The sequence below is a fragment of the Sceloporus occidentalis genome, unplaced genomic scaffold, assembly GCF_023333645.1.
Source record: "Sceloporus occidentalis isolate IW3139 unplaced genomic scaffold, rSceOcc1.0.p SCAF_92, whole genome shotgun sequence".
Lineage (NCBI taxonomy): Eukaryota > Metazoa > Chordata > Lepidosauria > Squamata > Phrynosomatidae > Sceloporus > Sceloporus occidentalis.
The window spans coordinates 2,579,505-2,607,432 of NW_028317072.1; the positions used below are offsets into that span (position 1 = coordinate 2,579,505).

Consider the following 27,928-nt stretch of genomic DNA (forward strand, 5'->3'; position numbering starts at 1 on the left):
GAGAGAGATTGAGAGAGAGAGAGAGAGAGAGAGAGAGAGAGAGAGAGAAGACAGACAGACAGACAGACAGACAGACAGACAGGCAGACAGATAGAAGTGGAGAAGTGCATTTTTGGAATGTGAGTTCTTAGACTTAATGGATCCTAATGGGAAGCTAAGTGTTCTTGGTATGATTTTCTAGTTCTTTCAGCATATTATCTTTATCACATTTTTAATTTTTTTAACTTGGATTTTTAAAATATGATTTATAAAAATAGGGGGGGGGGGGGAAAGAACAAAAAAAACTGAGAAAGGAGAAGTTATAAGATATGAGCAGGGCCTAGGCATGTATATTAAAATATAAGGTAAACATATTTCCAAAGATACTTTCTTTGAAATTGACATGAATAATGTATACGTTCACACACAGCTGCATCAGTATGCTTATATGACCAAAGATGGTGGTGAGTGTAAGTATTTTTGAAACCAATATGCTTATATGACCAAAGATGGTGAGGAGTGTAAGTATTTTTGAAACATGCCTCTAGTCTATGGGTTCCTAAATAAAACTATCACTACTAACAAAGCAAAATAAGGGCTGCTGGTAGTATTTTATCTATATATTGCCTTTTTACAAACTGTATAGAATGTTCCTTACATTAATGTTAGGATAGATATGACAATGCAACACATCCAGTAAAGAGTAATTAAAATACTATAGTTAAAAGCAGGCCCACAACATACAGTAAAAAAAGGCTGAAGTCTATTGGAGTGGGACTATGCACACCACTTTCTCTCAGCAGTCCTCCTTACATCGTGGGCACTACTACCATCAAGACAGCCCCTTCCTGTGTTTGTATCTGATTATGGTGAAACCCAAAGTTGTGCCTCCAGCGTTTGGGTATATGCCTTTGTGTATGTGTGGGAGGGTGTCGTTTTGGAGATATTTTTGTCTCAAAACATTTTGAGCTTTAAAGGTCAAAGCCAACACCTTCAGTTGAACCTGGAAGTAAATTAGGAACTAACAGAGCCAGTACGGTGTAATTTAGGATTTTGGACTAGGTCTTCTGAAGATCAGGATCCCTGCTGTGGATATAGTATATCTTGATTTCAGTAAGGCTTTTGACAGGGTTCCCCATGACATTCTTGCAAACAAGCTAGTGAAATGTGGGCTAGACAATGTAACTGTTACATGGATTTGTAATTGGACTGGAGTGTGGCTTTAGCATGGCTTCTGGCCTCTTAGGACACATGCATCATTGAAACAGCATACCTCCAAAGTGACCTGAAGCAGCACTATTTTGGCCTGTCTGTACGGGCTCTATGTTCACTATTGGCTCTGGAGACCTAGATGGACATGCTTTATGGAATCAAGAGTTGGAAAGGGGGCCTATGGACAACCAGGTCCCTGCTCAGTGGCAGATCTCTAGATCCTGCTCCATCCTTAGCAGGTAGCTTTCCAGCCTCTTTTTGAAGACATCCAGAGAAGAACCCATCACCTCTCTTGCTGCACAATTCTCACTGTCAACAAGTTCTTTCTAAAGTTCAATAGAAATATGTACCTTAAAACCATTAGATTTAGTTCTCCCCTCTGAGCCAGCAGCAACAAATGTGCACCCTCCTCTTTGTGGCACCCTGTGAGGTATTTAAAGAGTGCTATCATGTCACCCCTCAGCCTTCTCTTCACCAAGCTGAACATGCCCAGTTCCTTCAACCTCTCCTCATATGTTTTGCCCTCCCTACCTCTTATTATCCTTCTTGCCCTTCTCTGAACTTGCTTCAAGTTGTCTATATCTTTCCGAAAATGAGTCACTCAGGACTGAATACAGTAGTTCTGATGAGGCCTGACCACCACAGAATATAGTGAAATTAATTATAACAACAACAACAACAACAACAAACAAACAACAACTTCCCTTGGCTTGGAAACTATGCTTCTGTTAATGCAAGCTAAGATAGCATTTGTCTTACACTGCTGGTTCATATTCAATTTATGATTAACAATAATCCCAAGATTAACCCCAATTTTTACATGAACTGCTAAAACAAGTATTCCTTACGCTATTCCTGTGCATTTGGTTTTTGTGGCCTAAATACAGAATTTTGCATTTGTCTCTATTGAATGTTATTTTGTCAATTTCAGCCCAGTTTTCTAGTTCATCAAGGTCCTTTTGAAACTGTCCGTTTTCCAATGTGTTAGCTACCCCTCGGAGTTTTGCATTATCTGCAAATCTGATAAGGATAAGGACACAATCATCTAAATCAGTGATATATGGAAGTGACAGAAACCCATGGCATGCCACTTGAGACATTCTTCCTGTCTGAAGCACAGTCACTGACAATGCTTTGAACAAGATTTTCCAACTTTTCCAAACAGTGGCATTCTACATTACATTTACAATTTAGCATCCTAGGCAAAGAAATCTTGTATTACCTTTGAAACCGAGAGAAAGAAGTTGGTAGCATAAGCTTTTGTTAGTGTCTTCATCAGATGCATGAACTGTTTCCTAATTTGGAATATTTAATGCAGAGAGATAGAGCCTACATATGCAAGCTGTTTTTCTACTCAGAAGGCAAAAAGTGAACCATCCAATCCAAACAGAAAGCCAAACAACACATGCAGGTAGGATACCTTTCTGGTAAACAACAGCATTATATACTATACCAGGTAAAACTCCAGATCTTTGTTTCTTAGTGCCTGTTTACGCTGTATTTTTTTTTGCTTTCTTTAAAAACAGATCCATATTTTGAACATTATCATTTTACAGAACCCACAATGCAGGTATATAACATACACTTATTGTTACCTGCATAACAACTGCATAATATCTTGCTTTCTATAGGAAGATCTTTAAAGAAAGATTGTTTCTCCAAATGGAAAATCAAAATACATTATTTGGTCTTGCAGAATAATCCTTGCCCCACACTCTGTTTTTCTGGGTCTTCTGGACCATCAAAGGCCACACACATTGCCGCTTTTGTAAAACTGGAAGCGATATGCTGGTCACATCAAGTTCTCTTGAGACTTTCTTCTATTTCAGAGTGTGAGTGTCTCAAAACAGTGATTAAACTCTAAACTATGTATCTTACAGGCTGCTAGAGATAATTTAGTCCCCTCCCCTTTTCCTGTTTTTTTAAAAAATTCAGATAGAGGATTGCCAAGGTAGTTGAGGGCCCCTGTGTACATTACCAACAAGGATTGTTGTTGTTAGCTGCTTTCGAGTTGATCTCAACTCATGGCAACCCTGTGGATGAGACATCTCCAAGTCCCCCTATCCTCTCCCTGCTCAGGTCCAGCAGTCTCAAGCCCATGGTCTCTCTGGTTGAGTCTACCCATCTGGCATGTGGTCTTCCTCTCTTTCAACTTTCCTCCAGCTTCCACAGCATCACTGTCTTTTCTAATGAGTCATGCCTTCTCATGTGGCCAAAATATGACAGCCTCAGTTAAATCATGTTGGCTTCCAGGGAGAGTTCTGGCTTGATACGGCCTAGAACCCATTTGTTGTCTTTTTAGTTGTCCATGGTAATCCTCAGCACTCTTCTGCAGCACCACTTCTCAAATGAATTTTCTTCATATCTACTTTCTTCACTGTCAAGGTCTCACAGCTGTACGTGATGTTAGTGAATACAATGGCTTGAACGATTCCAACTTTAGTGTTCAACTGTATATCTTTACACTTTAGGATTTTTTCTAGTTCTTTCATAGCTGTCCTTCCCATTCCTAATCCTTTTCTGTTTTCTTGACTGCAGTCTCCATTGTGATCAGTGTTTGATTCAAGGTATGGGAAATCTTTAACTATTTTGATTTCCTTGTTACCTGGATTGAATTTATGTAAAGCCTCTGTGGTCAATATTTTTGTTTTCTTTAGGTTTAACATTAGGCCTGCCTTTGCACTTTCTTCTTTGACTTTCTTTAGCGATTGTTCCAAGTCTGTGATGTTTTCTGCTAGTAGTATGGGGTTGTCTATGTATCTTAGGCCCGGAACAGATGGGCCTTTGAGGCGCCCTTGTCACGTGCGAGGGTTGCCTGGTGGATGGAGTGCCCACACGCCCAGCAGCCCTCGCACGTGATGAGGGTGCTGCAGCTGCAGCACGTCTACCAGACGCGGTGCATAATGGTGATGTCACAGCTGTGCCGCTTCCAGACGGGGCAGCACAGCTGCAACATCATTGTGACATCTCTCGTGCTTTGTGGCGTAGCAGTTACGCCGCAGAGGAGCTGCTTCCAGATGCTCCTTTTTTGCTCCGTAGGAGCGCTGCACAATTTGGTTGCTGTGGCACTTCTGCGGAGCAGAGAGGCGCCGGGGAGGCACCTCTTTCTGGTGGTGTGTACCCCGCCTTAGGTTGTTGATATTCCTACCTCCTATCTTTACTTCTTTATATCCAAGCCTGCTCTTTGTATATGTTCTGAATATAAATTGAACATACAGGGTGATAGTGTGCAGCCTTGTCTGACCCCTTTGCCAATTGGTAACTATTCTCTTTCTCCATGTTCGGTTCTGACAGTAGCCTCTTGTCATAAGTACAGATTTCTCATCAGGACTATCAGATGTGTTGGCATTCCAATTTCTTTAAGAGCATTCCATGGCTGTTTGTGATCTATGCAATCAAAGGCCTTGCTATAGTCTATAAAGCACATGTTAATTTTCTTCTAGAACCTGTCAGGAAATGACATTGGTGTGGCCACTAGGGGGAGGTGTTGTGCAGATAACTTACAGCTCCAGTGGCAGCTAATGTGTCAGCATTCAAACAGGGCATCATCGGAATGTTGATGCAACTGTCAACTGTCAGTTCTCAACTGTCACTGAGGGAGAGAGAGACAGTTGGTGCCTCAGAGAATGGGCTGTGTCTGTTACAGTGAGACAGTTGGTGCCTTTGAGTGGGCTGTGTCTGTTACTGAGAGGCAGTGAGATGGTTGTGTGTTAATGTGGCTGCCTCAGAGGTTGTGTTATTGTTGGTTGGTGTAGTGTGTATTAGAGACGGATGTCCAATACACTGTGTATATCTATGTTGTAAATACTGCAAAGGAAGATTAAAGCCCTCGTTTAGAGTGAAGACTTGTAAGAGTCATTATTAGTTGAAGACATCTTCACAGATTCCTTCTTCTTGGCGTCCTGTCGACGTGGATGAACTTTGCAGGTGGTCGTGGTGGACACTGTGCGTCATTGCCATAGGTCCCAACAAGGGTTATGGGCGCAGCACACGGGCCACAACAGAACCATCATGTTAATTTCTTTGTATTGTATCTACTATCAACCAGATAATATGCAGCCTGGGAAAAAAAAGAAGTCACAAGAGATGAAACTTGATGGAGAAAATATAAAGCACTGAACTATGACTGCTTGCTAAGTTTCTTGCAAGTGTTATCTCCTGAGCAAGTAGCTGCAGGTTCTTCCACTCCAGACTTCTTGGCTCACATATTTAATGTGCCTAAGCATGGCTAGCCATTTTGTAGGTTAAAAACCACAATGATAGAAGGGGTGAATGATTTTCATATGATTCGATGCTAAATGATTATTAGTACTAAGATAAGAATTCTTTAGAAAGCCTTGAAAGGGTACCCCAAAGCATTTCTATAATAATACATTCAAGACCATTAACTGTTCTGTGGGCTTTGGTTTAGCTCCAGGTTAAGAGAAAAATGACACAGAGCTTGTATTTTAAGGCAAGGCATTTCCAGAACCAATTTTATTTTTAAAAGCAGAAAATTAGAAATTGTTCTTGTTTTTCTTTTGTGTTTAGTACAAGGAATTATATACAACACATTTTTTACTTTCAGGAAATCATGATGCTTCAAGTTATAAAACCCTTATTTCATTCAATTGTTCAAAAAGAACTTGGTTGTGCTTTGCTATAGATTTTTAAATGTGTGTATATACTACTGCAATGTCAGCATTAACAGATGTGCAGTATAAATATGCAGTGCACCTTGAGAAGGTTAACTCTAACGTTCACTGTGTTTGCAGACAGCGTAGATTCATCCCTGCAATGAAGGAGTAAAAAAAGTTTCACACACCCTGTGTGTACAGGTAGAAGATTCTTTAATTTTATAAAAGTTACAGAAAAGAAAGTGTCACATCACTGTAATTCCCCTAATCTGACTTCACTCTGTAGTCACTGAATCTGTGTTTCCCTGCATCAGTACCAAATTGCCAATCCGTTATGTAACAAGGTTGCTTCTTTGATACATGGCACACAACAAACACTGTACAAAAGATTTACCAGAAAAGAGAAGATATTTTATTCAAGAATACAAATTGATGGTACCAGCCATCTTTGGAAGCCACTACCATGAGGCAAATAGGACATCAAGCCTTTGCTCATCACATTAGAGAAGAATATCATTACACACTTCCAGCTGCCCAGTGTGCAACTGCAGACATTGCTCAGAAGGCATTCTCCAGTTTCTAGAGGTTCCCAGGACATGGAGAAGAGAGGCACCAGTAAGGCCCTTGAAAGAAGACAACTTCTTTATTTCCGCAAACTCTGTGTGTGTGTGTGTGTGTGTGTGTGTGTGTGTGTATCCCTCTGAGCTATTTCCTATTTTTGGCTAAATTCAATTGCCAAGAAAAAGGGAATGTAATAGTCAGATGCAGACTTAATGTTTCCAATGAAAATAGCCATGTTCACATTTTCTATTTGACAACACAGTTCTGACCCACACATCATTTGTGCAATGTCCAGAAATAATATGCCTTCACCCAAAGGATGGAAACATATTTCTCTATGGGTTGCCAATGCCAATGGATTAGATCAGTCAGGTTCAAACCATAGTGGAGTTAAACTGTATGCAGACAAAAATCAAAACACTAATCATTCTTATACTTTAGTACTTTTGAAGATTGTTGACATGTATTGCAGTACACTCTTCTCTCAAAGTATGTGTTGTAGCCCCAGAGTTGGATATTCTGAGTTTCCTAGAATAAGGACCCAAGTTCACATTGCAAGAAAAAGAGGTGGGTTGAAAAAAAATCAGACAAATTAAATTATGAATAAATCTTGGACACAACATTATTTTAAAGAGCTGGATTAGTCTAGGATACATGTCTACTAGCCAAAAGAAAAAAATGAAGTTGCAAATGTTGTAGTTTCATATTCCCAAGCTTTGGAATAATAATAAAAAATGTTGAAAGAGCAGTTTGTTTCTATCTCAATTGCTGTCAATATAGCCCACTGATAGTATTTCTTTAAACCATTTACACACTGTTAGTACAAACTGAATTTTTATGAACACACTTGGTAAAAAGGTTGCAATCAAAGTACAGCAAAGGTGGAATAGACAAAGAAACTGTATTCCCTCCTGCTCCATACAGGTTTAAGCACCACTGCCTATGTAATAGGTAGGCTGAATCATACAAAGAGGTCTGTCTGTATTGGAGAACCAGAGTTTTTTAGATATCTGATATGCATAACCATAACAGACATACTTAAAACAGAATAGAGACAAATTAAAAGATAATATGTCAATGCTTTCAATGCCTAATTTGCATTAACCTAACAGATACGTTTCTATTATCCTATTTTCTCCCTAAGGAGTAATGCACTTAATATGCCAGACCATTTCCTCATCTTGCTAGTGACATTTATCATCTTGTTTTATCAAACACTGTGCCATAGCTGAATATATTAATCACATCAGTATGAATCCTGATGAGTTTTAAAAAAATGAATCATGAAGCTACAGTTAAGAAAAACAAGGGATGTTATCTTTGCCCATCAAGATGCTCATAAAATCCCATCTTTAAATAGTAATTTTATATCTACTTGTTTCTCCAGTTTTCTTAGGGAATCAAAGAAATTATAACATGAGTTTTAATAACATTTTCCTAACCTCATTAACCATTTGGGTAACAAAATGGCAACACTATATATGATATTTATGCTGCCAATGCAGTGAACTAAACTCCAATGACGTTTCTTTTTTCTTCTTCCCTTTTTTTAACAAGATGAAGCACACTGAGCCCTTCTGTCCATTCATTCACTCCTCCTCCTCCTTTTTTAAAAAACATTATAAACAGTGTGACTGTCCTTTTACCTTTCAAGCTATTCCAGGACAAGCAGATTACTGAACAATCCATTACTTCTGGGTCATGTACTAGTGACACTTTTGCAGTAACAAGCTTGAAAATAAAAGCTCTTTGCTAAGACCTGCTTCTGCCATATGTTTGTAGATATAATTCACTAGCAAAAGAGAGAATGTTAATCAGAAGTGACACACAGATTCACTGTAGCTGTAATGAAAACTGCCCTGTTACTGTTTACTTTTTTGTTCTTGATAGCTCAAAGTCAAATGATCTGCCATTATAATACATCACTCCTTACAGCCACTTTAACTGAGGAAGAGGGAAGGAAACAAGAAAAAGGAGGCTCAGCTTCAGCACAAAGGGATGAGTGAACTGCTAGTGGATTAGAATCTGGTCTACAGACTGATAAACTGTGAGGTGAAGGTAATGATGGACACACATTGTAATTAGCAATCATATTCTTCCTTAAAATAAATTCTTTCTAGAGCAGGGAGGAAGAAGAAAGACTCTAACAGATTTCCACTTTGCTCTCAAATACAGGCAGTTAGCACTCCATATAAAAACTACTTCATGATACCTGAGATTTATTTGAAAAGCCAGAGCCCCAGAGATGACAAAATGATCACCTTGCTTATGAAAGAAAAATCATCCTCAACTGCCTACCATCAGTCTAAGAAGGAGATATTGAGTTTATTATGCATATACATTTATGCATATGCTCAAAAATTGTCCTTAATTACTGGCAACTGAACCTTTACAAACATTCTAACTGTAAGAGTAATTAAAGTTTCCTTCCAAGCTATTCCATTTTAATTGCAAGAAAAGGAGTGAGGCTTTTTTCCGCTTCAGGGCAGCAATATCTGGCGATTTTGCTAACACACATTTTCTAATTACCTCTCTCACAGGGAAAAAAAAATATATGTATTAGCAAAATCGCTAGATATTGCTGCCCTGAAAAAAGAGCCCACTCCTACATCTCAGAGAGAGAGAGAGAGAGAGAGAGATTTGTAAAAAAATCTGTCAAAAGGCCGGTAGTTTAAAAAATGAGACCAATTCTCTCACAGTTTTTTCCATTTGAGCATTTGGGAGAGCAAATCTGGAGCAGGGGGGAGGGCCTGAAGAGAGGAACTATTCAAGTATTTCTTGTAATGATTCTCTGCACAGCATCCTACAGTTGGCAAGTCCTTTGCAAAATCATTAAAATTGGGAATCATGAGTCCACATCTCTGAACAATAATGAGGGGCTACCCTACACACAGCAGCAACTGCCACTGCTGTCACTACCGCCATTGCCACCAGTTAGTTTTTCTAGGCTTTAAGAAAAATGGGGCAGATCTCCATCTTTCACAGTAAGAAGACAAGCAGTGGTAGTTTTTCCTGCTTACCTGCCCCCTGCATGGATGAAGGAGTGATAACTGTAGCAGGGAGTAGCTGCTGCCACTCACTTGCCAATCCTGTTCACCATTAATGACTGCAAGAAGCAGCCAATGCCTGTTCTATTGTTCCAGAACCTAGAGCTATGGGGAGAGCTCTCTCCACAAATCTGGAGCTGTTCCTGCCATTAAATGATAGCTCAAAACATTCTAAATAATCTTTGGGGACACATTCTTTACAATGGGCAGCGGTAGCTACAAAAGTCACCAGCCTACTTATACCTTGATTAATTCTTAACAACTGTAGTTCATTTTCGACCCTTTCCCTAACCGTCTTGGGGAAAAAAAAAAAAAAGGACTAGATACATAGTTTTATTCAGCAAGACATGCGTCCTTGGATAGTTTGAACAAAATATATCTTACATTCCTAACTGAAAAGACAAGGTTCGGTGCCAAATGAATGAATACAAATTAAGATTTTTCCCAAGTAAGGCAGCTTCCAAAACTTTGTGTGGCAATTCAATATTCCTTTCCTTTTCAATGTGTGAAGAATGGCTTTGTGAAAATTAGAAACACTGAGTTTTCCTTAAATATTCTAGTTTTATAGCCAATATTTTATTATGCACCATTAGTGCCAAATGCAGGCTCTGCATCTTTCTCAACAGCAATAATGAAGTACATGAGGACAGTAGTGTAAATGAACATGGTTAGCAGGCAAAGCAGGGAACCTAAGTAAATATCTACAGAGCAGGTGTTCTTTTTTGCATGTTGCTGCCAAGGCATTTAAATTACTATTTGGGTCGAAACTACACAGAAAGATCAGACAGTAATAAGAAGTGCCTGGAGGAGCACTATTGTGATGGACAATACATTCATTTTCATATGAAAAGTGATTCTAATTTGGTTTCTAAAAATAAAAACTAGGGTGTAAATCCCATGCTTCCCTTTTAACAACCTTTTAAATCTATACTATACTGATAATCCTACAGAGGTAAACTTTAAGAGCTAAATCTAATATTCTGCCTGCAAAACGTGGATTAAGTTTCTTCTCCTTACCCTGTTGAAACCTTCCACACTGGCTGAAGGCCAAATCTGGAGGGTTTCCCTAGTCCTCTAGAACTTTATTTTGGTGACAAGTTGCATAGAGGAGAGGAAAGCATTCCCTTGGTTCTGCTAGAATTCACTGTCCCACCAGTAGAGGTCCACAATTTGATCCTGCACATGCTTTCATAGTTCTAGTTCCTACCTGACACAGCAAGATAATCATTCCAAGACAAGGCGATAAGCTATAGGACATCTAATTACTGTTCTGCAGAGAGAACATGTCCATCATGAACTTGCATTCGCAGTGGACTAGAATCCATGGTTTACCAAGAGGAAGATAAATTTGAAAAGAAAAGGACCTCATTCAAACAGAAAAGTAGATCTGGTGCCTAGCCAGAAGAATGCTAGTGAAAGCTACCTGAAAAATAAGAAGAGTGCTACAAAAAGGACTATGTCCCACCCCAAAAAGGTGGAAGTAGGGAGGAAGGATACAGAATGAGTGACAATAAAAATGTAGGGACTCCACATAAGAGACAGGCACATTTCTTTTTAGAATATCAGTTGTCCATAACTCTGACAGATCTGATCAGTCTGTCATCCAAATTTAAATTATTGTTCCATACACGACCCTATCCAATTTACCCAAAGCCTTCTTAAAAGGATATACCTACCTATATCAGCAAAAGAACAGCTTATTTTCACATTTTGAAGGAGAAATCCTGTATGATATTGCTATAGTAATTCTCGGGCTCCAGGCAAAAAGAAATGACATCATTTTAAAACATCCTAACTATAACAGGTGACTCATCAGTCTGATGCAGATGTGCTGTTTATGCACAGTAGGCTAGATGAATATAAACAGGCAATTGAGCTATGACACAGGAAATAGAGAGGGCTTGGAAGAAGATCTACAAAAAATAAAGTTCCTGGAATGCTGCTTTTTTTTTTTTTTACAAGCTTGTCAATTCTACATACAGTATTTAGGCAACTATGACATCTCTATCAAAGTATCTAGGGAACTGGGGAAGAAGAACACATGTGTAAGTGTCATGCAGAGTGTACCCTAATGTAGAAAAATGGTGTATTGGAAAGATCACCTTGTTAGACTGTCTGTCTTCATCTGATAGATTTTTTTTCTTTTCTCCTTCTCTACACTGGCAGAGGATGTGTGTGTGTGTGTGTGTGTGTGAGAGAGAGAGAGAGAGAGAGAGTGAATGCACATGCACACTCATACTCACCACTTAAATTTGAATAAGATCACATATTTCACTTCTAGGTATTGTGGAAAGAAACACCAAAATGTTGCTAAGCAAATTGCACACCCTCAATGTAAGCATATGATAACTGAGTTTCCTGTGCTTTTCTCTTGAAATTTGTACATACTGTAGCTACTGCTATAGAAAACAGGGATTTAGAACTACCATTTGGGCTAAAGCATGTGATGCTAACAAACTAACTGAAAGTGATCCTGTGTTCTCAGGCTAGGGTTTCTCCAATTATTTGCTTTTCAGCTAGATACAATGGTGTACAATAATTTAGTATGCTCACCTGCTGGTGCCAGTAGGAATTAGGACAAGTTCTTTGTAGCTCATAGCTTTACAGTACACAAGCTATTTTGTAAATGTTGTTTATGAAATTATTGCCTATTTTTTCATAGAAGGCATTATTTACCACATGCTGAACTCAGCAATGGCAAATCGCTATTTGGTGCTAACATGGAATGTATCAAAACTTGTTTAAAAAACCCAAACTTGGGATAAATCATACTCTTCTTAGAGTGTACCTCAAAGTCCGTCCCATTGGGTCAGGCTCTTTTGTCACCCTATACAAATAGTGGCTTTGTTCAGCCAGTAAGAGAAATTGTTCTAGGGACAATCCTAACAAATGTCTTAGATGCTAACTAGGTATTTGACTGGCTGTAAGTGATGCTGATTTCATGAAATACTTTAAGCTGGTTCAGTCCTTTAAAAAGTGCTTCCCTCTTTATGGTTCAATGCTTCACTCAGGGTCCAAAGCACTACTTTAACTTCAATCTACTTTGAATGACAGACTTACATTATGATACCTCTTTTACCATGTACTTTGTTAAGATTTCTTATTGTGATGCTAACAAATACTAAATTGGGAAAATTCTCCAGGGATAGATTAAGAACATGTGTTGTCTCTGTGTGTGTGTTTCCCTAAAGCTCCATCACAGATGGAATTTTTTGCTGGTTATTGCCTGGAACCAATATATTAGCAGAGGAGCAAGAAAATAGTGAAAAAGTCCCCACATGATAGAAAGAGCAAAAAAAAAAAAAAAAAAACAACAAAACAAAACAAAAAAAGGAGAGGCATATAGGCCGAGTCAGTTCTCCACTGGGATAGGGTTTGTTAACGGCTGGCTCACAATGACTTGCACCACGTAGTCCCTCGGTATTTTTAGTTCCTCCAGTTTCATTTTGTCTGCCAGTGGCCTGCCTGAAAAAAACCATCGCTGACTGCTGGGCTCTACACCCTCTACTGTGTGCAGTCTTCTTTTCATGTGATACACAGTGTCCATACTACGGACCACAAGTTTGAGGTCTTTGCCTGTTGAAAGGCGTAAACGAAGCTGGCATTCATGACCGGAGTTTGGTGGTGGATCTGGAATATCCAGAGTCTCTAGGTCCCCCTTCTCTTCTATCATGTTGATTGGTGGAGCAAGGCAGTATACAGGAAGCTGGTATCTGTTTCCCAGTTCATCGTAGCACTCTGTAAGAGAACCTTCAGAACAGGAGGAAAAGAAACTCAGGTAAGTGACACAGTTCTGATTTATATCAACACTACACTCCTTGAAATAGCTGATCTTTGATTCAGGTACAGCTTACCCTTAGACTCCAAAACAGTTTGTAACAGTTATCTGCCACTAGCCAGCTCCAGGTATTAATGTGCCTCTAAATCATACCTCATGCCTTCCTCTAACTGCATATAACATAACTCCTTGTAAATACAGTGGGCCCTTGGTATCTGCTGGGATTTGGTTCTAGAATGCCCCATGGATATTAAAATCTGTGGGTACTTAAATCCCATTGTATACAACTGTGTAGTAAAATCATGTCCCTTATATAAAATGGCAAAATGAAGGTTTATTTTTTGGGGAGGAGTGGCACTATTTTCAAGCCATGGGACCTGGAATCTATGGATGCCAAGTCTGTGGATACAGAGGGCCGAGTGTACCAAGTAGTTTTTCTATAAAAGGATAAAAATTAAAAATAAAACAGGTCAGTAATGACAAGTTATAAGAGAAATATAAAGTTAATGGAACAAATTTCCCCTTCCTACATGTACTCACCATGTAAAGGGGGTTACCGCATTTTGGGTTAACATCATGACCTTTCATGCTATTACCATGGTATTTATGTTTTGCTTCTAAAAAAATATTATACAGAGCAGAAGAGGCATAAAACTACCTATAATACTGTAAGCATGTAAAAAAGTCTACCTGAAATTAAATAAGACTAATGTTGAAATGTCTTTCCATATGCCTTCATTCATCACCATGTTCATATTATGTTTGCCACTATGTCAAAACCACTGGGTGACCTTGGGCAAGTCATATGCTCTCAGCCACAGGAGGAAGGCAATGGCAAACCACCTCTGAACAAATCATGCCAAGAAAAACCCATGATAGGTTCACCTTAGGCAAGGCACACAGCAACATCAAAAGGGCAATTAGGTGGCTTGCCAGGCATCACTAAAATAAAAGACTTGTACAGTGTACCCGCGTCATATGTGGACGCACTATATGCGGCTTTCAGCATATGCTGAAAGCTGCACAGGAGCATGCAGGGCGCAAGGGGCGGCACATCCCATTTAGATTAATGGGGTGTGCTGCCGCGCAACCGCCACCACATGCACAAGCCCCATTACTTTCACTGGGGCTCGAGCATACGCTTTTTTTTACGGGGTGGGGTCCGGAACGGACCCCCCGTGTAAAAAAAGGGCACACTGTATAACATATCTCAAGGAGGAAGAAGATCCTGCAAAAGCTCCATATTATTCTCATGTAAAGTGATGCAAGAAACGAAAATGTGAATCTCAAAGTGGTAGAGATAACATTATCTTGGGTTCCACCACTTAAATTCCGAGGAATTTATAATCACTTTTTGAGAATATCATTAGATATCGAGGCCTGCTCGATGGGCATTTGGGAGGAGGTTTTTCCTATATTATGTCTAGACTGGAATGCATTTCATTCAACAGTTTTGAACAGCAAGTTTCATCTTGTCTTACAGCTGTCTCTCAGTGGATGCGTCATCACCGTTTGAAGCTCAACATGTCCACCTAAGCCCTCCCTCCAATACTCCTTTTATGTTTCTGTTGACGACATCTCTATTTGACCGGTCCAGGAAACTTGCAGTTTTGGTTTCATTTTTGATTCTTCTCTGTCGTGTATCCCCCAGATCCAGGACACAGCCAAGGCCTGTAGATTCTTTCTCTACAAAATTGCTAAAATCCATCCATTTCTTTCAGCCTCTACTGCCAAGACTCTGGTCCATGCTCTGGTCGTCTCATGAATGGACTATTGTAACCTTCTTCTGGCAGGGCTTCCTCTCTCTCACCTCCATCCTCTAATTTCTGTCCAGTATTTATCTGCACACATTATATCAGCCCACCACTCCAACCATATCTCTCCTTTATTATCATCCCTTCACTGGCTCCCCTTCCCCTTCCATATTCAGTATAAGCTCCTGTTGCTGACTTTTAACGCCCTCCATGGGCTGGCCCCTCCTTATTTATCAGACCTTCTTTCTCCTCAGCTTCTCGCTCACGCCCTCCATTCTGGCAGTCAAGGTCTGCTTGTCCCATCATAGGATTTTCACTGCCCCATCCTGGATTCGCCTCTTTTCACTTGCTGCCCCTCACTCCTGGAACCTCCTTCCCCCATGAACATGGGTAATCACTTCTTTAACCAGTTTCAAAACTGCGTTGAAGACCATCCTGTTCAGAGAAGCGTTCCCAGCCATTGTGGGACTATTATTTGCTATTTGACATTTTTTAATTTGTTGCCTGTTTTACTGAACCCTTTCCTGTATTGTTATGTATTATTTATATGTATTATGCTATTATTTCTTAGATTGTATGCCATGGGCAGGTTTACTCTTATCTATTTTATTGTTTGTATGTACTGTGCTGTGCAAATCTACAGCACTATATAAATAAAGCATAATAGTAATAGTAATAATAATAATAATAGACTTTTTGTGGACTTCATGCACAATAAACCGTATTTATATTCTTTTGTATTATCATGATTTCTGGTATTGGCATTTGGAGAAAGCATGACTGGAAAGCAACAAAAGAGACCATCTTTAGCTTAACCTGCCAAGATCTTTTTGTAACAGCCTGGCTTTTGCTGGGAAAGCGAGGTGGAATGGTAGTCTGTTTCTGTAGGGCAAGATGAAAGAAAACCATCCTCTCAAAAGCAAGCAAGCAAGCAAACAAACAATAAAGTGGAGAAATCCAATTACTTTGTTTTATATTACATGTACGTCAATATAGGTCTGGATAGACTTGGGCCCCTATTCCAAATAACACCATTTTCTTCTATGGAAAATTGATTCAGTTATTAAATAATGCTGTGGTTGCACTACACAATAAGCCAGGGCTCAACAGGAATAGTTTCTGCTTGCAAGAGGAGCAGCTAAACCAGCCAGAGCTTTGCTCCATGGTCTGTTCATTATGTTGTCTGAACCTGAGAGCAGCTGTCCCTAGGTTTTTCCCCTTATCCCCCCAAAAAAATATAGACACAGAAACACAAACAAACTGCAGTCTCCTTCTTTGGTTTGTTGGAAAGAAACAAATCAGAGTGGCAGCTGCACCTGCCTCCGGCTGACATGATACACAAGCCACAGGCTCAAGCTTCATGGTGTGTTCAGCTGCCTCCACTGGAAGTGAGAATGACTGTAACCAATAATCCAGATTGTTCACATTTCCCTGACTTATTGAATCAACAAGGCCACTAACTAAAAAAAAGTTTATCTTGATAATAAAACCAATATAAAGGAGAGAAAACAAAGTTTTCTTCACAATACAAGCAGAGCTCTGTTAGGCCTTACAAAGTGTAAGTTTCTTGTGTCTTCTGTAAGACAATGATCTAAACATCATTTGGCAAGATTGTTTTTGTTTTGTTTTCCTGTTTCTAAATGGCACCAAATGATGAATCTGCCCAAAAAACAGATTCAAACCGTTGATCTGTCATGTGGTATTTTAAATGGCTATCAGTCACAGCATACTTGTGTTCATTAGCCTCTGCTTCATTTGTACAGAATGAATAACCTACCACACCCCACATAACAAAGAAAAACTCTTATAATGGAATATGTGGGAAATCTTGCATACAAAAAGCTCTATGGATTGTAGTCAGTGTCCTATATCTGGACAGAAAACTAAAGAAAGCATATATAGTCTCTGGAACACCTGTTCTTTGCCTCAGGGTAGCTTTGAATAAAATGTACTGGTCTTCTTAAAATTCAACAATGTTTTAAACACAATTCCAGGACTGTACTGAGGCTACAACTTTTTCTGATCTCTTATTCATGTCCACCAATTAAAATAAAATAAAGCTCACTTTAAGCATATTGGTAATATTTATTTATTTATTGGGTATTTATATCTGAAGATCCCAGGGCAGCTTACAATAAAATCCATTTAAAACCATAAACAATACTTTATAAACATTAAAATATATTAAATAGTTTTTATATTTTTATTTACTAAGATACCAAATTACAAATATTTATGTGGTGACCCCCGAACCATAAAATTATTTTTGTTGCTACTTCATAACTGTAATTTTGCTGTGTTTTCTGATGGTCTTAAGTGACCCCTGTGAAAGGTCACTGGTTAAGAACCGCTGGACTAGAGCGTTAGGAGCGGAAAAGCTGGGACATCTAAAAAACACATACATTATTGCACAGCAATCAGAAAAGCATATAGCTCTACAGTTCCAATCTTTGGCTATAGTCAAGAATTCTTAACTTTCACACTGGACAGTTAAGGGAAAATGAATACTGCAAAAGGGGATAAATACAGGACAGGATCAAATTCATATCATCAGACTACAAGATTATGACATGTAAGATTCAAATTGGTTGCGAGCTAAATTATCAACATAAAGCATTCATCAATAGACAGATGTGGAGATCTCTTTCATTTTATATCTTACATAATTTATACTTTCTAAACAAATACACAAGCTGAAACTGCTACATTTTGGTATTCATTTTTCCATTTTCTCTAATTCCACCGCTTAACCAAATATGAATGTATGTTTGGGGAAAGTGTGTAGGCTTCACAAAATTTGCTGCAAATTTATATAGCTTAGACCTCAGCAAAATATGTAACAGATTCACATCTGAGCTTGCAAAATAATGTGTGCAAGTGGAAATCTTCCCATTCCCCTCCTATATTGAAGTGCTATGAAAAAGTGGAATAGCAAACGAGTAACTAAAACTGGGAAAGAGTTTGTTTTGTATTTTGTGGCAAACAAAGTCAAGCTTCATGTCCTTCACACACTGACACTTAAACTAGTAATCTATGCATGAAGTCAATTAATAATCAATTCTGTCAGCAAAGAAGAGGCCAAACCTATCACAGTAGGTATAAACTGCTATATGTTCTAGCAGTGGAAAGCCCATCACCATACTGTTCATCACCTGTTGGACAGCACTTTGTAGGTATGATGGCAGCAGGGAATAAACAGTTTTTCATGTAATGCAACCAGAATAATTATACAGAGAATTTTAATTTAAATCCAGTATATGGCAACCACTTTGTCATATTTGTTTTCTGTTGTGTTTGAAAACTAAGCATTTGTAGATTAGCTGGAATGCACAACTTACATGTATGTAAGTGAGGTTACTGCTAAATCACAGCTCTAGAAGCATCTGAAGATATCTGTATAGGTGCAGAATAACCCATATGTGTAAGTTAGAGACCACAAAGAAGAAATATAAATAACAATAATAGTAACAAAGAGCCATCATGGTGTAGTGCCATACTGGGACTTCGCAAGGGTTTGAATTCCCTGGTACGGAGACCTGGTCGTGCAGTGGTTAAATACCTGTACTGCAGCAACTCACTTACAAACCACAAGGTTGTGAGTTCCATACCAGCCAGAGGCTCTGGGTCGACTCAGCCTGGCATCCTTCCATAGGTCACTAAAATGAATACCCAGCTTGTTGGGGGCAATTAGCTTACACTTTGTAAACCACTTAGTACACTGGTAAGCAATGGGTTCTTAAACACATCAGACCAGGGCTCTCCTTGGGAGCAAAGATGATCAAGTTGAGACTATCGTACTTTGGCCACATAATGTGAAGGCATGGATCACTAGAAAAACAATAATGCTAGGAAAGGTCGAGGGCAGAAGAAAGAGAGGAAGCCCACTAACCAGATGGATAGACTCAATCACAGGAGTTATGGGCAAGGGCTTGCAGGATCTGGGCAAGACAGTGAAAGATAGGGATTCTTGGAGATGTCTCATCCACAGGGTTGCCATGAGTCAGAATTGAATTGAGGGCAGCTAACAACAACAACATTGGTAAGCGGTATAGAAATATACTCGCTAATTTCCACTCAGCCATGAAAACCAACTGGGCGACCCAGGGTAAGTCATATTCTCTCAGTCTCAGGTGACAAGTCCCCTCTTTTAAATTTTGCCAAGTAAAAAAGGAAACAATAAAAGAACACATGGCCTGTTGGGCCTAAGATATAGGGCACCCGATAGCATACGATGATTGGCAAAAGGCCTGGAGGAAAACAAATAGCTTTGTAGCATCACGGGATATAAAAGAAAACTTTATGAAGATATCAAATAGATGGTGCCTAACCCCAACAAAATTTATACACACACACACACACACTCTTCCTGATATGAAATGTTGGCGCTGTAACAAAGAACCCAGATCATTGTACCATATGTGGTGGTCCTGCAAAAAGATTCAAAAATTTTGGGGAAAAATACACACAACTATTCAAAATAAATTCAAGGTGCAGATTACTATGTCATCAGAATTCTATTTGTTAACTATGACATCTGTTTTCCAAAGTGAAATAGAAAGGAAGTACTGGAGGGTACTGCTCTATCTTGCGACGGCAGCGAAGCTAGTGATAGTGAGAAATTGGAAAAATAAAGAGCCTCCAAACTGGGAAGAGTGGATTTTGAAACTGCAAGAAGTAAAAGAAATGGACAGATTAACATTTATGATTAGAAATAAATCCAAAGACAAACTGGCAGAGGAATGGCTGCCAGGATTACAATATTGGGAAGATAACTCTGGAATCCAAAAGAATATAATGATATAAACATAAAAGAGAAATGTCATTAAGCAATACACTTGGTTCTTTTTTGTGAGTGATAATGAGATATGTTTTTCTTTTTCGTTTAGTAGTGGCTGGTTTGCCTGTCTGTTTGATGTCTTGCCAGTCATAGACCTGTATGAAATATTATTTGTGTAATGAAAACAAGTACTCTAAGGTAAAGCTAGGAGGACTATACTTATATCAATGGTTTATGTACATATAAGCATATATTGTTGTATTTGAGTGATTTCAATTTTTTTAAAAAAATGCAAATGCAAATGCAAATGCAAATGCAAATAATAATAATAATAATAATAATAAATTTTGCCAAGTAAGCCCATGACAGAGTCTCCTTAGGTCTGGTGAAATAACCTAAAGGCACAAAACAACAAATGCATACATAATAATAGCAATACCTAGTGATGACATCAGGGCATGGGCAGGATCATATATTAGAGCAGTCATTGAGATAAAGTGGTTGGTTTTCAAGTGGAACAAGACACTTGTTTTTGCTAGTAACTTACTTAATTCACAAACTGCCTTTCGCAAGCATGAAAATGCAGAAATAGTTAAGTATAAACCACTAATGAAGTACTTTAAAACTGGAGAACAACATCAAGGGGCTTTCTTCAGTTTATAGGTAAAGCAAGGAACAATGGAGGAAATTCCCTAAGGAAAGGATAAATGCTAATTCATAGAAATAAAAAGTTAGTCAAAGGGATGAAATTTAACACTAGTTCCTAATTGTACATTTGTCAACTAATAGTACAGGAAAAAACTGTACTAGAAGCTGTCACGATTTAATCAGTAGTAGCTGAAGCTATTTAGACTAGAGGGACAGAGGCAGATGGGGAGAAGTTTGCTTTATGCTAAACATCCCTGGACTGTAGTTTCCATTCTAGTAATAACATGATGTCATGTTGAATTCTAGTTACTACACTCATCCACTGATATTCATTTGTGCAACTGAAGCACTGAACATGAATGTCCCCATGGCACATGTTTTTAAAAATAAGATAAAACCAAGTAGTGAAATAGGAACAAACAGAAATTCAAGGCAGTAAGAGCAACATCCCTTGTTAATCTCGTTTCATGGGCATTCTTACCATTGGCCTGCTTCTTTTAGTGACTTTCTTTAGAAGTGTGATAGCTGAAGGAAAGAGCAAAGTGCTGAATCAACTGATCCTGGAGTTTTAATCATACCTTTATAGCAATTAATATTCAGACAAGTCTCCATATAAACACAGGGAGTCACCTGCTGGAAACTCCATTATCTATTTTTCCCCTCTCTTTTTTTAAAGCTGACTACAGACACTTGTCCATGAAAACTCAACTCTCACACCAATAACACCTTCATAGAGCTTTGCCAAGCACCTTTACTTCTCTTATCAGTTGGATCACAGATTTCTTTCTCTTAAATATCAACCTAGCATCTGTTTGTATTCAGATTCAGCACTAATGCTCTGTTCTTACTTTCAAAACCTTTCATGGCTTTGCCACCCACCTTCCTGGTCCCAACAGATTTATTGTCAAAGGGGTCAGACAAGACGCAACAGCTCTATCACCTCGGCTCTCTGCTAAGCTCCTGCTCCTTTGAATGATTGCATCCTGTCATGTTTGCAAGTGTCAGCAAAGCCTCCATGAAGATTTGTCTTACCTTCTCCATTGTTGTTGTTATCCACCCTTGAGTTGATCTCAACCCATGCCAACCCTGTAGATGAAACATCTCCAAGACTCCTTATGCTCCATTATGCTCAGGTCCTGCAAATTCACACCCATGACCTCCTTAATAGAGTCCATCCATCTAGCATGTGGCCTTCCTCTCTTTCTGCTTCCCTCTACCTTCCCTAGCATTATTTTTTTTTTTCCAGTGAGTCGTGTCTCCTTATGATGTGGCCAAAGTATGACAGCTTCAACCTAGTCATCTTGGCTTCCAGAGAGATTTCTGGTTTGATCTACTCTAGGACCCATTTGTTAGATTTCCTGGCTGTCCATGGTAACCTCAGCACTCTTCTCCAGCACCACATCTCAAATGAATTTATTCTCTTCCTATCCACTTTCTTAACTCTCCAGTTCTCACATCCACACATGGTAATAGAGAATACATTGGCTTGTATGATTCTAATTTTTATGCTCATTTGTATGTCTTTACATTTTAGGATATTTTCTAGTTCTCTCATAGCTGCCCTCCCTATTCTTGGTCTTCTTATGATTTCTTCACTGTAGTCTCCATTCTGATCAATATTTGATCCCAGGTATGAAAATTCTTTTACTATTTCTATTTCCTCATGAGATAGATGAATTTTTAATAATAAAATTTCTACTATAGATTTATAGAAATGAGCTTTCTGGAGTCAAGGTTGTGTGTGTGTGTGTGTGAGAGAGAAAAATGCTGAACAGGATTTGCAGTAAGATGTTTAGAGAACAAGTTGACCTTTGCAAGCATTAAGGTGACTAGCTTGCTTTGAAAGCCAAAACAATTAGGAAGAACATCCTTGGAAGGGGGAAATAACACACAGAGTGATAGAGTGATGGAAGATTCCAAATGAGTCAAAAATGTTTTTTAATGTATTCATAATTCTGTGTCCTGATTGAATGAAAGTTTTTGTACATTTGCACTTTGAACCAACCAATAGAATACATTGTTGGAATTACCTATATGAACACAGCCATTTTATTTGGTTCTGGGCCTCAGTTTTTGGAACTTTGAATTCCACTGGGGCCATTTTTCCTTTGCCGGCAACTGGAATATACTTTGAATTCTCAGCACATTTTTCTGGGTCCTCTTGTCACCTTGCTTCGTCAGACCTGTGACCTAGTGAGAGAAAGTCTTGGTTCCTGAGATTTCTGTAACACTCATTGTCTAGGTTGAATTTCTGTAAATTTTCTGTGATTATTATTTTTGTTTTCTTTATGTTCAACAATAAGCCTGCCTTTGCAATTTCCTCCTTGATCATCCTTAGTAGTTGTTCCAAGTCTGTGATGTTTTCAGCTAGTAGTATGGTGTCATCTCCATATCTTAGATTGCTGATATTCCTTCCTCCTATTTTCACTCCTCCTTTTCCTGTGTCCATTCCTGCTTTTCGTATAATATGTTTTGCATTCAAATTGAACAGATAGGGTGGGAGGATGAAGTCTTGTCTGACCCCTTTGACAATTAGGAACAATTCTGTTTCTCCAGAAACAAGGAACACCCCAGAGGACAGGATCAAAATTCAAAATGACCTGAATTAACTGGAAAGCTGGGCCAAAGCTAACAAAATGATATTCAACACAGAAAAATGTAAGGTACTGCAATTAGGGCAGAAAAACAAAATGCATAGATATAGAATGGGGGACACCTGACTTAAGGAGACTACATGTGAAAGGGATCTAGGAGTCCAAGTAGACCACAAGTTGAATATGAGTCAACAGTGTGATGAGGCAGCTAAAAAGGCCAATGAAATTTTAGGCTGCATCAATAACAGTATAGTGTCTAGATTAAGGGAAGTAATAGTGCCAGTCTATTCTCCTTTGGTCAGGCCCCACCTGGAATACTGTGTCCAGTTCTGGGCACAATTCAAAAAGGATGTTAAGAAACTGAAGCGTGTCCAAAGGAGGGCGACTAAAATGGTGAAGGGTCTGGAAACCATGTCCTATGAGGAATGACTTAGGGAGCTGGAGATGTTTAGCCTAGAGAAGAGAAGGTGAAGAGATGATATGATAGTCCTGTTTAATTATATGAAGGGATGTAATATTGAGGAGGGAGCAAGCTTGTTTCCCGCTGCTCCAGAGAACAGGACCTGGAACAATGGATGCAAGCTACAGGAAAGGAGATTCCATCTAAACATTAGGAGGAACCTCCTGACAGTAAGGGCTGTTCTACAGTGGAACACACTCCCTCAGAGTGAAGTGGAGTCTCCTTCTTGGAGGTCTGTAAACAGAGGCTGGATGGCCACCTGTCGGGGATGCTTTGATTGAGAGTTCCTGCATGGAAGGGGGGTTGGACTGGATGGCCCTTGAGGTCTCTTCCAACTCTATGATTCTATCATTTTATGATTCCATATTCTGTCCTGACAGTCACCTCCTGACCTGAGTAAAGATTCCTTGTTAGGACTATAAGATGTGTTGGCACTCCCATGTCTTTAAGGGCGTTCCATAGTCTTTCATGATCCATGCAGTTAAAGGCCTTGCTATAGTCTGTAAAGCACATGCTGATTTTCTTTTGAAATATTGTGGTGCACTCCATTAGCTACCATATGTTTGCAATGTGGTCCCTAATGCCTCTTCCTTTCCTGAATCCTGCTTGCACCTCTGGGAGTTCTGTCTCCATGTATGATTGGCGTCTATGTTGCAGAGGTTTGAGCATGATTTTGCTTGCATGAGAGATTAAAGCTATAGTCTTATAGCTGCTGCAATCTTTTGTATCTCCTTTTTTGTGGATGGGGATATATACTGATTGTTTCCAATCCCACCTCTGTTTTTAGAATTTGAGGTTCATCTTCATATGATTCTTCGGTTGATATGTCCTTCATTTTGTTATCCCTTCTATATAGCTCTTCTGTGTACTGCATCTAGTGTCTTTTTATTCCTTCCAGATCTTGAATTACAGTCTGCCCTTGCCATACGCTGGGGATCCGTTCTGGACCACCCCCCCGCGTAAGGCAAATTTCACGTATGCTGGAGTCCTATTGGTTACAATAGCGGCGTGCTCCCATTGTGTCCCTTGCCGCTTGCCATCCACAGAAGCTTAAATCCGCATATGGCAGGGCGCGTATGCAGAGGGCATACTGTATGTTGTTTTTATTGTCATAAAATGTCCCAGCCTTTCCCCCCTTTTATCCTTTGGCATGCTGCTTTAGGTCCCATGGTATATAGCTTAAGAACAGTCTTCCCCAAGCTACCATACCTTAATTCCCTTCTCTAACTTGTAAACTGTGTTGTTGTCTAAGGAAGGGCTTGCCATCTGGTACTTTGTAAGATAGCCTTCCGCAGTCTAATAACCTCTAGATATGGGTGAATACAATTACCACTGTCCCCAACTACTATGGTGATGACATCCATGTGCTGGACATATGGGAGTTGTAGTCCAACACATCTGGGGCCACACCAAACTGCTGTGAACTGCTCTAAAGAATAATGTATACTAATGGTACTCTATGAAGGAGGAGTAATTTTGGGGCATATTTCAATCCATACAGACAGAATCAATTATAGTGTTAACTGATATATTTCAACAAATATGGAATACAAAATGGTGGCCAACAGACTGGAAACGATCAATATACATCCCCATTCACAAAAAAGGAGACTCAAAAGATTGCAGAAACTATAGGATCATAGCACTAATTTCCCATGCAAGCAAACCTATGCTCAAAATTCTGTAAAACACACTCCAGTCATATATGAATAGAGAAATCCCAGAGGTACAAGCAGGGTTCAGGAAAGGAAGAGGCACTAGGGACTATATTGAAAACATATGAAGGCTAATGGAGCATACCAAGAAATTCCAGAAAAATCAGCATGTACTTTATAGATTCAGCAAAGCATTAAACTACACAGATCACAAAAAACTTAGGCTGGCTCTTAAGGACATGGGAGTGCTACTACATCTGATAGTCTTGTTGAGAAATCTGTACTTAGGACAAGAAGCTACTGTTAGAACCAAATATAGAGAAACAGAATGGTTCTCAATTGGCAAAGGGGTCAGGAAAGATTGCATACTATCACACCCTATTGTTCAACTTGTATGCAGAAAATATAATACAAAGAACAGGCTTAGACTTGGAAAAAGGAGGAGTGATGATAAAAGGAAGAAACATCAACAATCTGATATGCAAATGACATCATACTATTAGCAGAAAATATTACAGACTTGGAACAGTTATTAAGGAAGGTCAAAGAAGAAAGAGCAAAGGCAGGCTTACGGCTGAATATCAAGAAAATAAAAACAATGACCATGGAGGATCTACATAAAATCAATCTAGACAATGAGGAAATTGAAACAGTTAAAAAGTTATTTTACTGTGGATCAAACATTGTACAGAATCAGACTTCACCCAAGAAATCAGAAGAGTACTGGGAATGGGAAGGACAACTATGAAGGAACTAGACAGGAGCCTAAAGTATAATGACATACAGTGGGTCCTTTGTATCTACTGGGGTTTGGTTCCAGGATCCCCGTGAATAACAAAATCTGTGGATGCTCAAGTCCCATTAAATACAATGGCATAGTAAAATGGTGCCCCCTATATAAAATTGCAAAATTAAGATTTGCGGTTTGGAATTTATACATTTTTTCAATATTTTCAAGCAGTGGATGCTTGAATAAAAAATCCTTGGATATGGAGGGCTAACTGTACAACTGAGCACTAAAGTTAGAGTCATCCAGGCCATTGTATTCCCATCACCATGTACAGATGTGACAGATTGACAGTGAAGAAAGCTGATAAAAAGAAAATCAACTGATTTCAGATGGGGTACTGGAGAAGAGTGCTAAAGATACTGTGGACAACCAAAAAGACAAACCAATGGGTCCTTGAATAGATCAAGCCTGAAATTTCCCTGGAAGCCAAGATGATCTGATGAGCCACATCACAAGAGGAAATGGCTCATTAGAAAAGACAATAATGCTAGGAAAGATAGAAGAAATTGAGGAAGACTGCATTCCAGATGGATAGATTCAATTGGGAAGGTCACAGGCCTGAATTTGCAGGACCTGAGCCAGGGGTAGGCAACTTTTTTGAGCTGGGGGCCGGGTTGCTGTCCCTGAGACAACTGGGGGGCTGAAAAGGGGGGGAGCTTCCACCCCCCGGGAGCGGGGCCGCGTGCCAGGGGTGGAGCTTCACCCTCCGGGGGCGGGGGCGCATGCCGGGGGTGGAGCTTCCACCCTCCGGGGGCGGGGCCGCATGCCGGGGGCGGAGCTTCCACCCTCCGGGGCGGAACTGTGTGCCGGGGGTGGAGCTTCCACCCTCTGGGGGTGGGGCTGCGTGCCAGGGGCGGAGCTTCCACCCTCTGGGGGCAGGGCTTTCTCTGCTCCCTTTCCCAACCTCCTGCTGTCTGAGAGACAGCTAGAAGGGGATTGGGAGAGGGGGTGACAGGCGCGCGCCTGCTCCTCCTGCCCTTCCGTGGCCCCCAGCTGCCTCTCAGAGAAGCAGTAAGGGCCCGTGAGGGGCAGGAGCAACAGGCGCGCGGCCCCAGCTCCTGTCCTCGGGGCTTTGCCAGGCCTGAGGTGTCCTCCGAAAGACACCTCAGGGCTGCCAAAGCCCCGCGGGGAGGAGGAGGCATGTACCTGCCCTCTCCTCCTTCGCCCCTTCTTTCAGCCGAAAGGGCTCCAAGGGGCCCTTTCAGCCGAAGGGGAAGGCCGAAACCACTCTCACTGTTAAAGCAGACCTTTTAGCATTGAAACCACTGAAAATACACAGAAATGCACTTTGGAAAGTCACACTGTCTCACCTTCAGAAAGAGTGCATGTCCCACAAACTGACATATCACCATCACTACCACTCTCCTTGTAAAAGCACACCTTTCAGCATTGAAAGCACTGAAAATACATAGAAATGCACTTTGGAAAGTCACACTGTCTCACCTTCAGAAAGACTGCATGTCCCACAAACTGACATATCACCATCACTATCACTCTCATTGTAAAAGCACACCTTTCAGCATTGAAAGCACTGAAAATACACAGAAATGCACTTTGGAAAGTCACACTGTCTCACCTTCAGAAAGACTGCATGTCTTCATCTTCCTCCTCCTCCTCCCTCCCTCCCTCCTCCTCCTGCTCCTTCCTTCCTTCCTCCTTCTTCCTCCTCTTCTTCATCCTCCCTCCCTCCTCTTGCTCCTTCCTTCCTTCCTCCTTCTTCCTCCTCTTCTTCATCCTCCCTCCCTCCCGCCTCCTCTTGCTCCTTCTCTCCTTCCTTCCTCCTTCTTCCTCCTCTTCTTCATCCTCCCTCCCTCCCTCCTCCTCCTGCTCCTTCCTTCCTTCCTTCCTCCTTCTTCCTCCTCCCTCCCTCCTCCTCTTGCTCCTTCCCTCCTTCCTTCCTTCCTCCTTCTTCCTCCTCTTCTTCCTCCTCCCTCCCTCCTCCTCTTGCTCTTTCCTTCCTTCCTCCCTCCTTCTTCCTCCTCTTCTTCATCCTCCCTCCCTCCCTCCCTCCCTCTCCTGCTCCTTCCTTCCTTCCTCCTTCTTCCTCCTCTTCTTCA

At 40.1% G+C, this 27,928-nt stretch overlaps 1 protein-coding gene across 1 annotated transcript in view; it reads right to left on the reverse strand.

Annotated features, from left to right (window-relative positions):
• Positions 1–5,703: 5,703 nt before the first annotated feature.
• The window catches only part of LOC149284480 (ubiquitin domain-containing protein 2-like), a 102,400-nt gene continuing 80,175 nt past the window's right edge, over positions 5,704–27,928 (reverse strand). Inside the window, exon 3 of the mRNA XM_089496708.1 lies at positions 5,704–13,165. Within this exon, the coding sequence (XP_089352834.1) occupies positions 12,768–13,165 (398 nt within the window). The 3' untranslated portion in view covers positions 5,704–12,767. The remainder of the gene's footprint in view (positions 13,166–27,928) is intronic.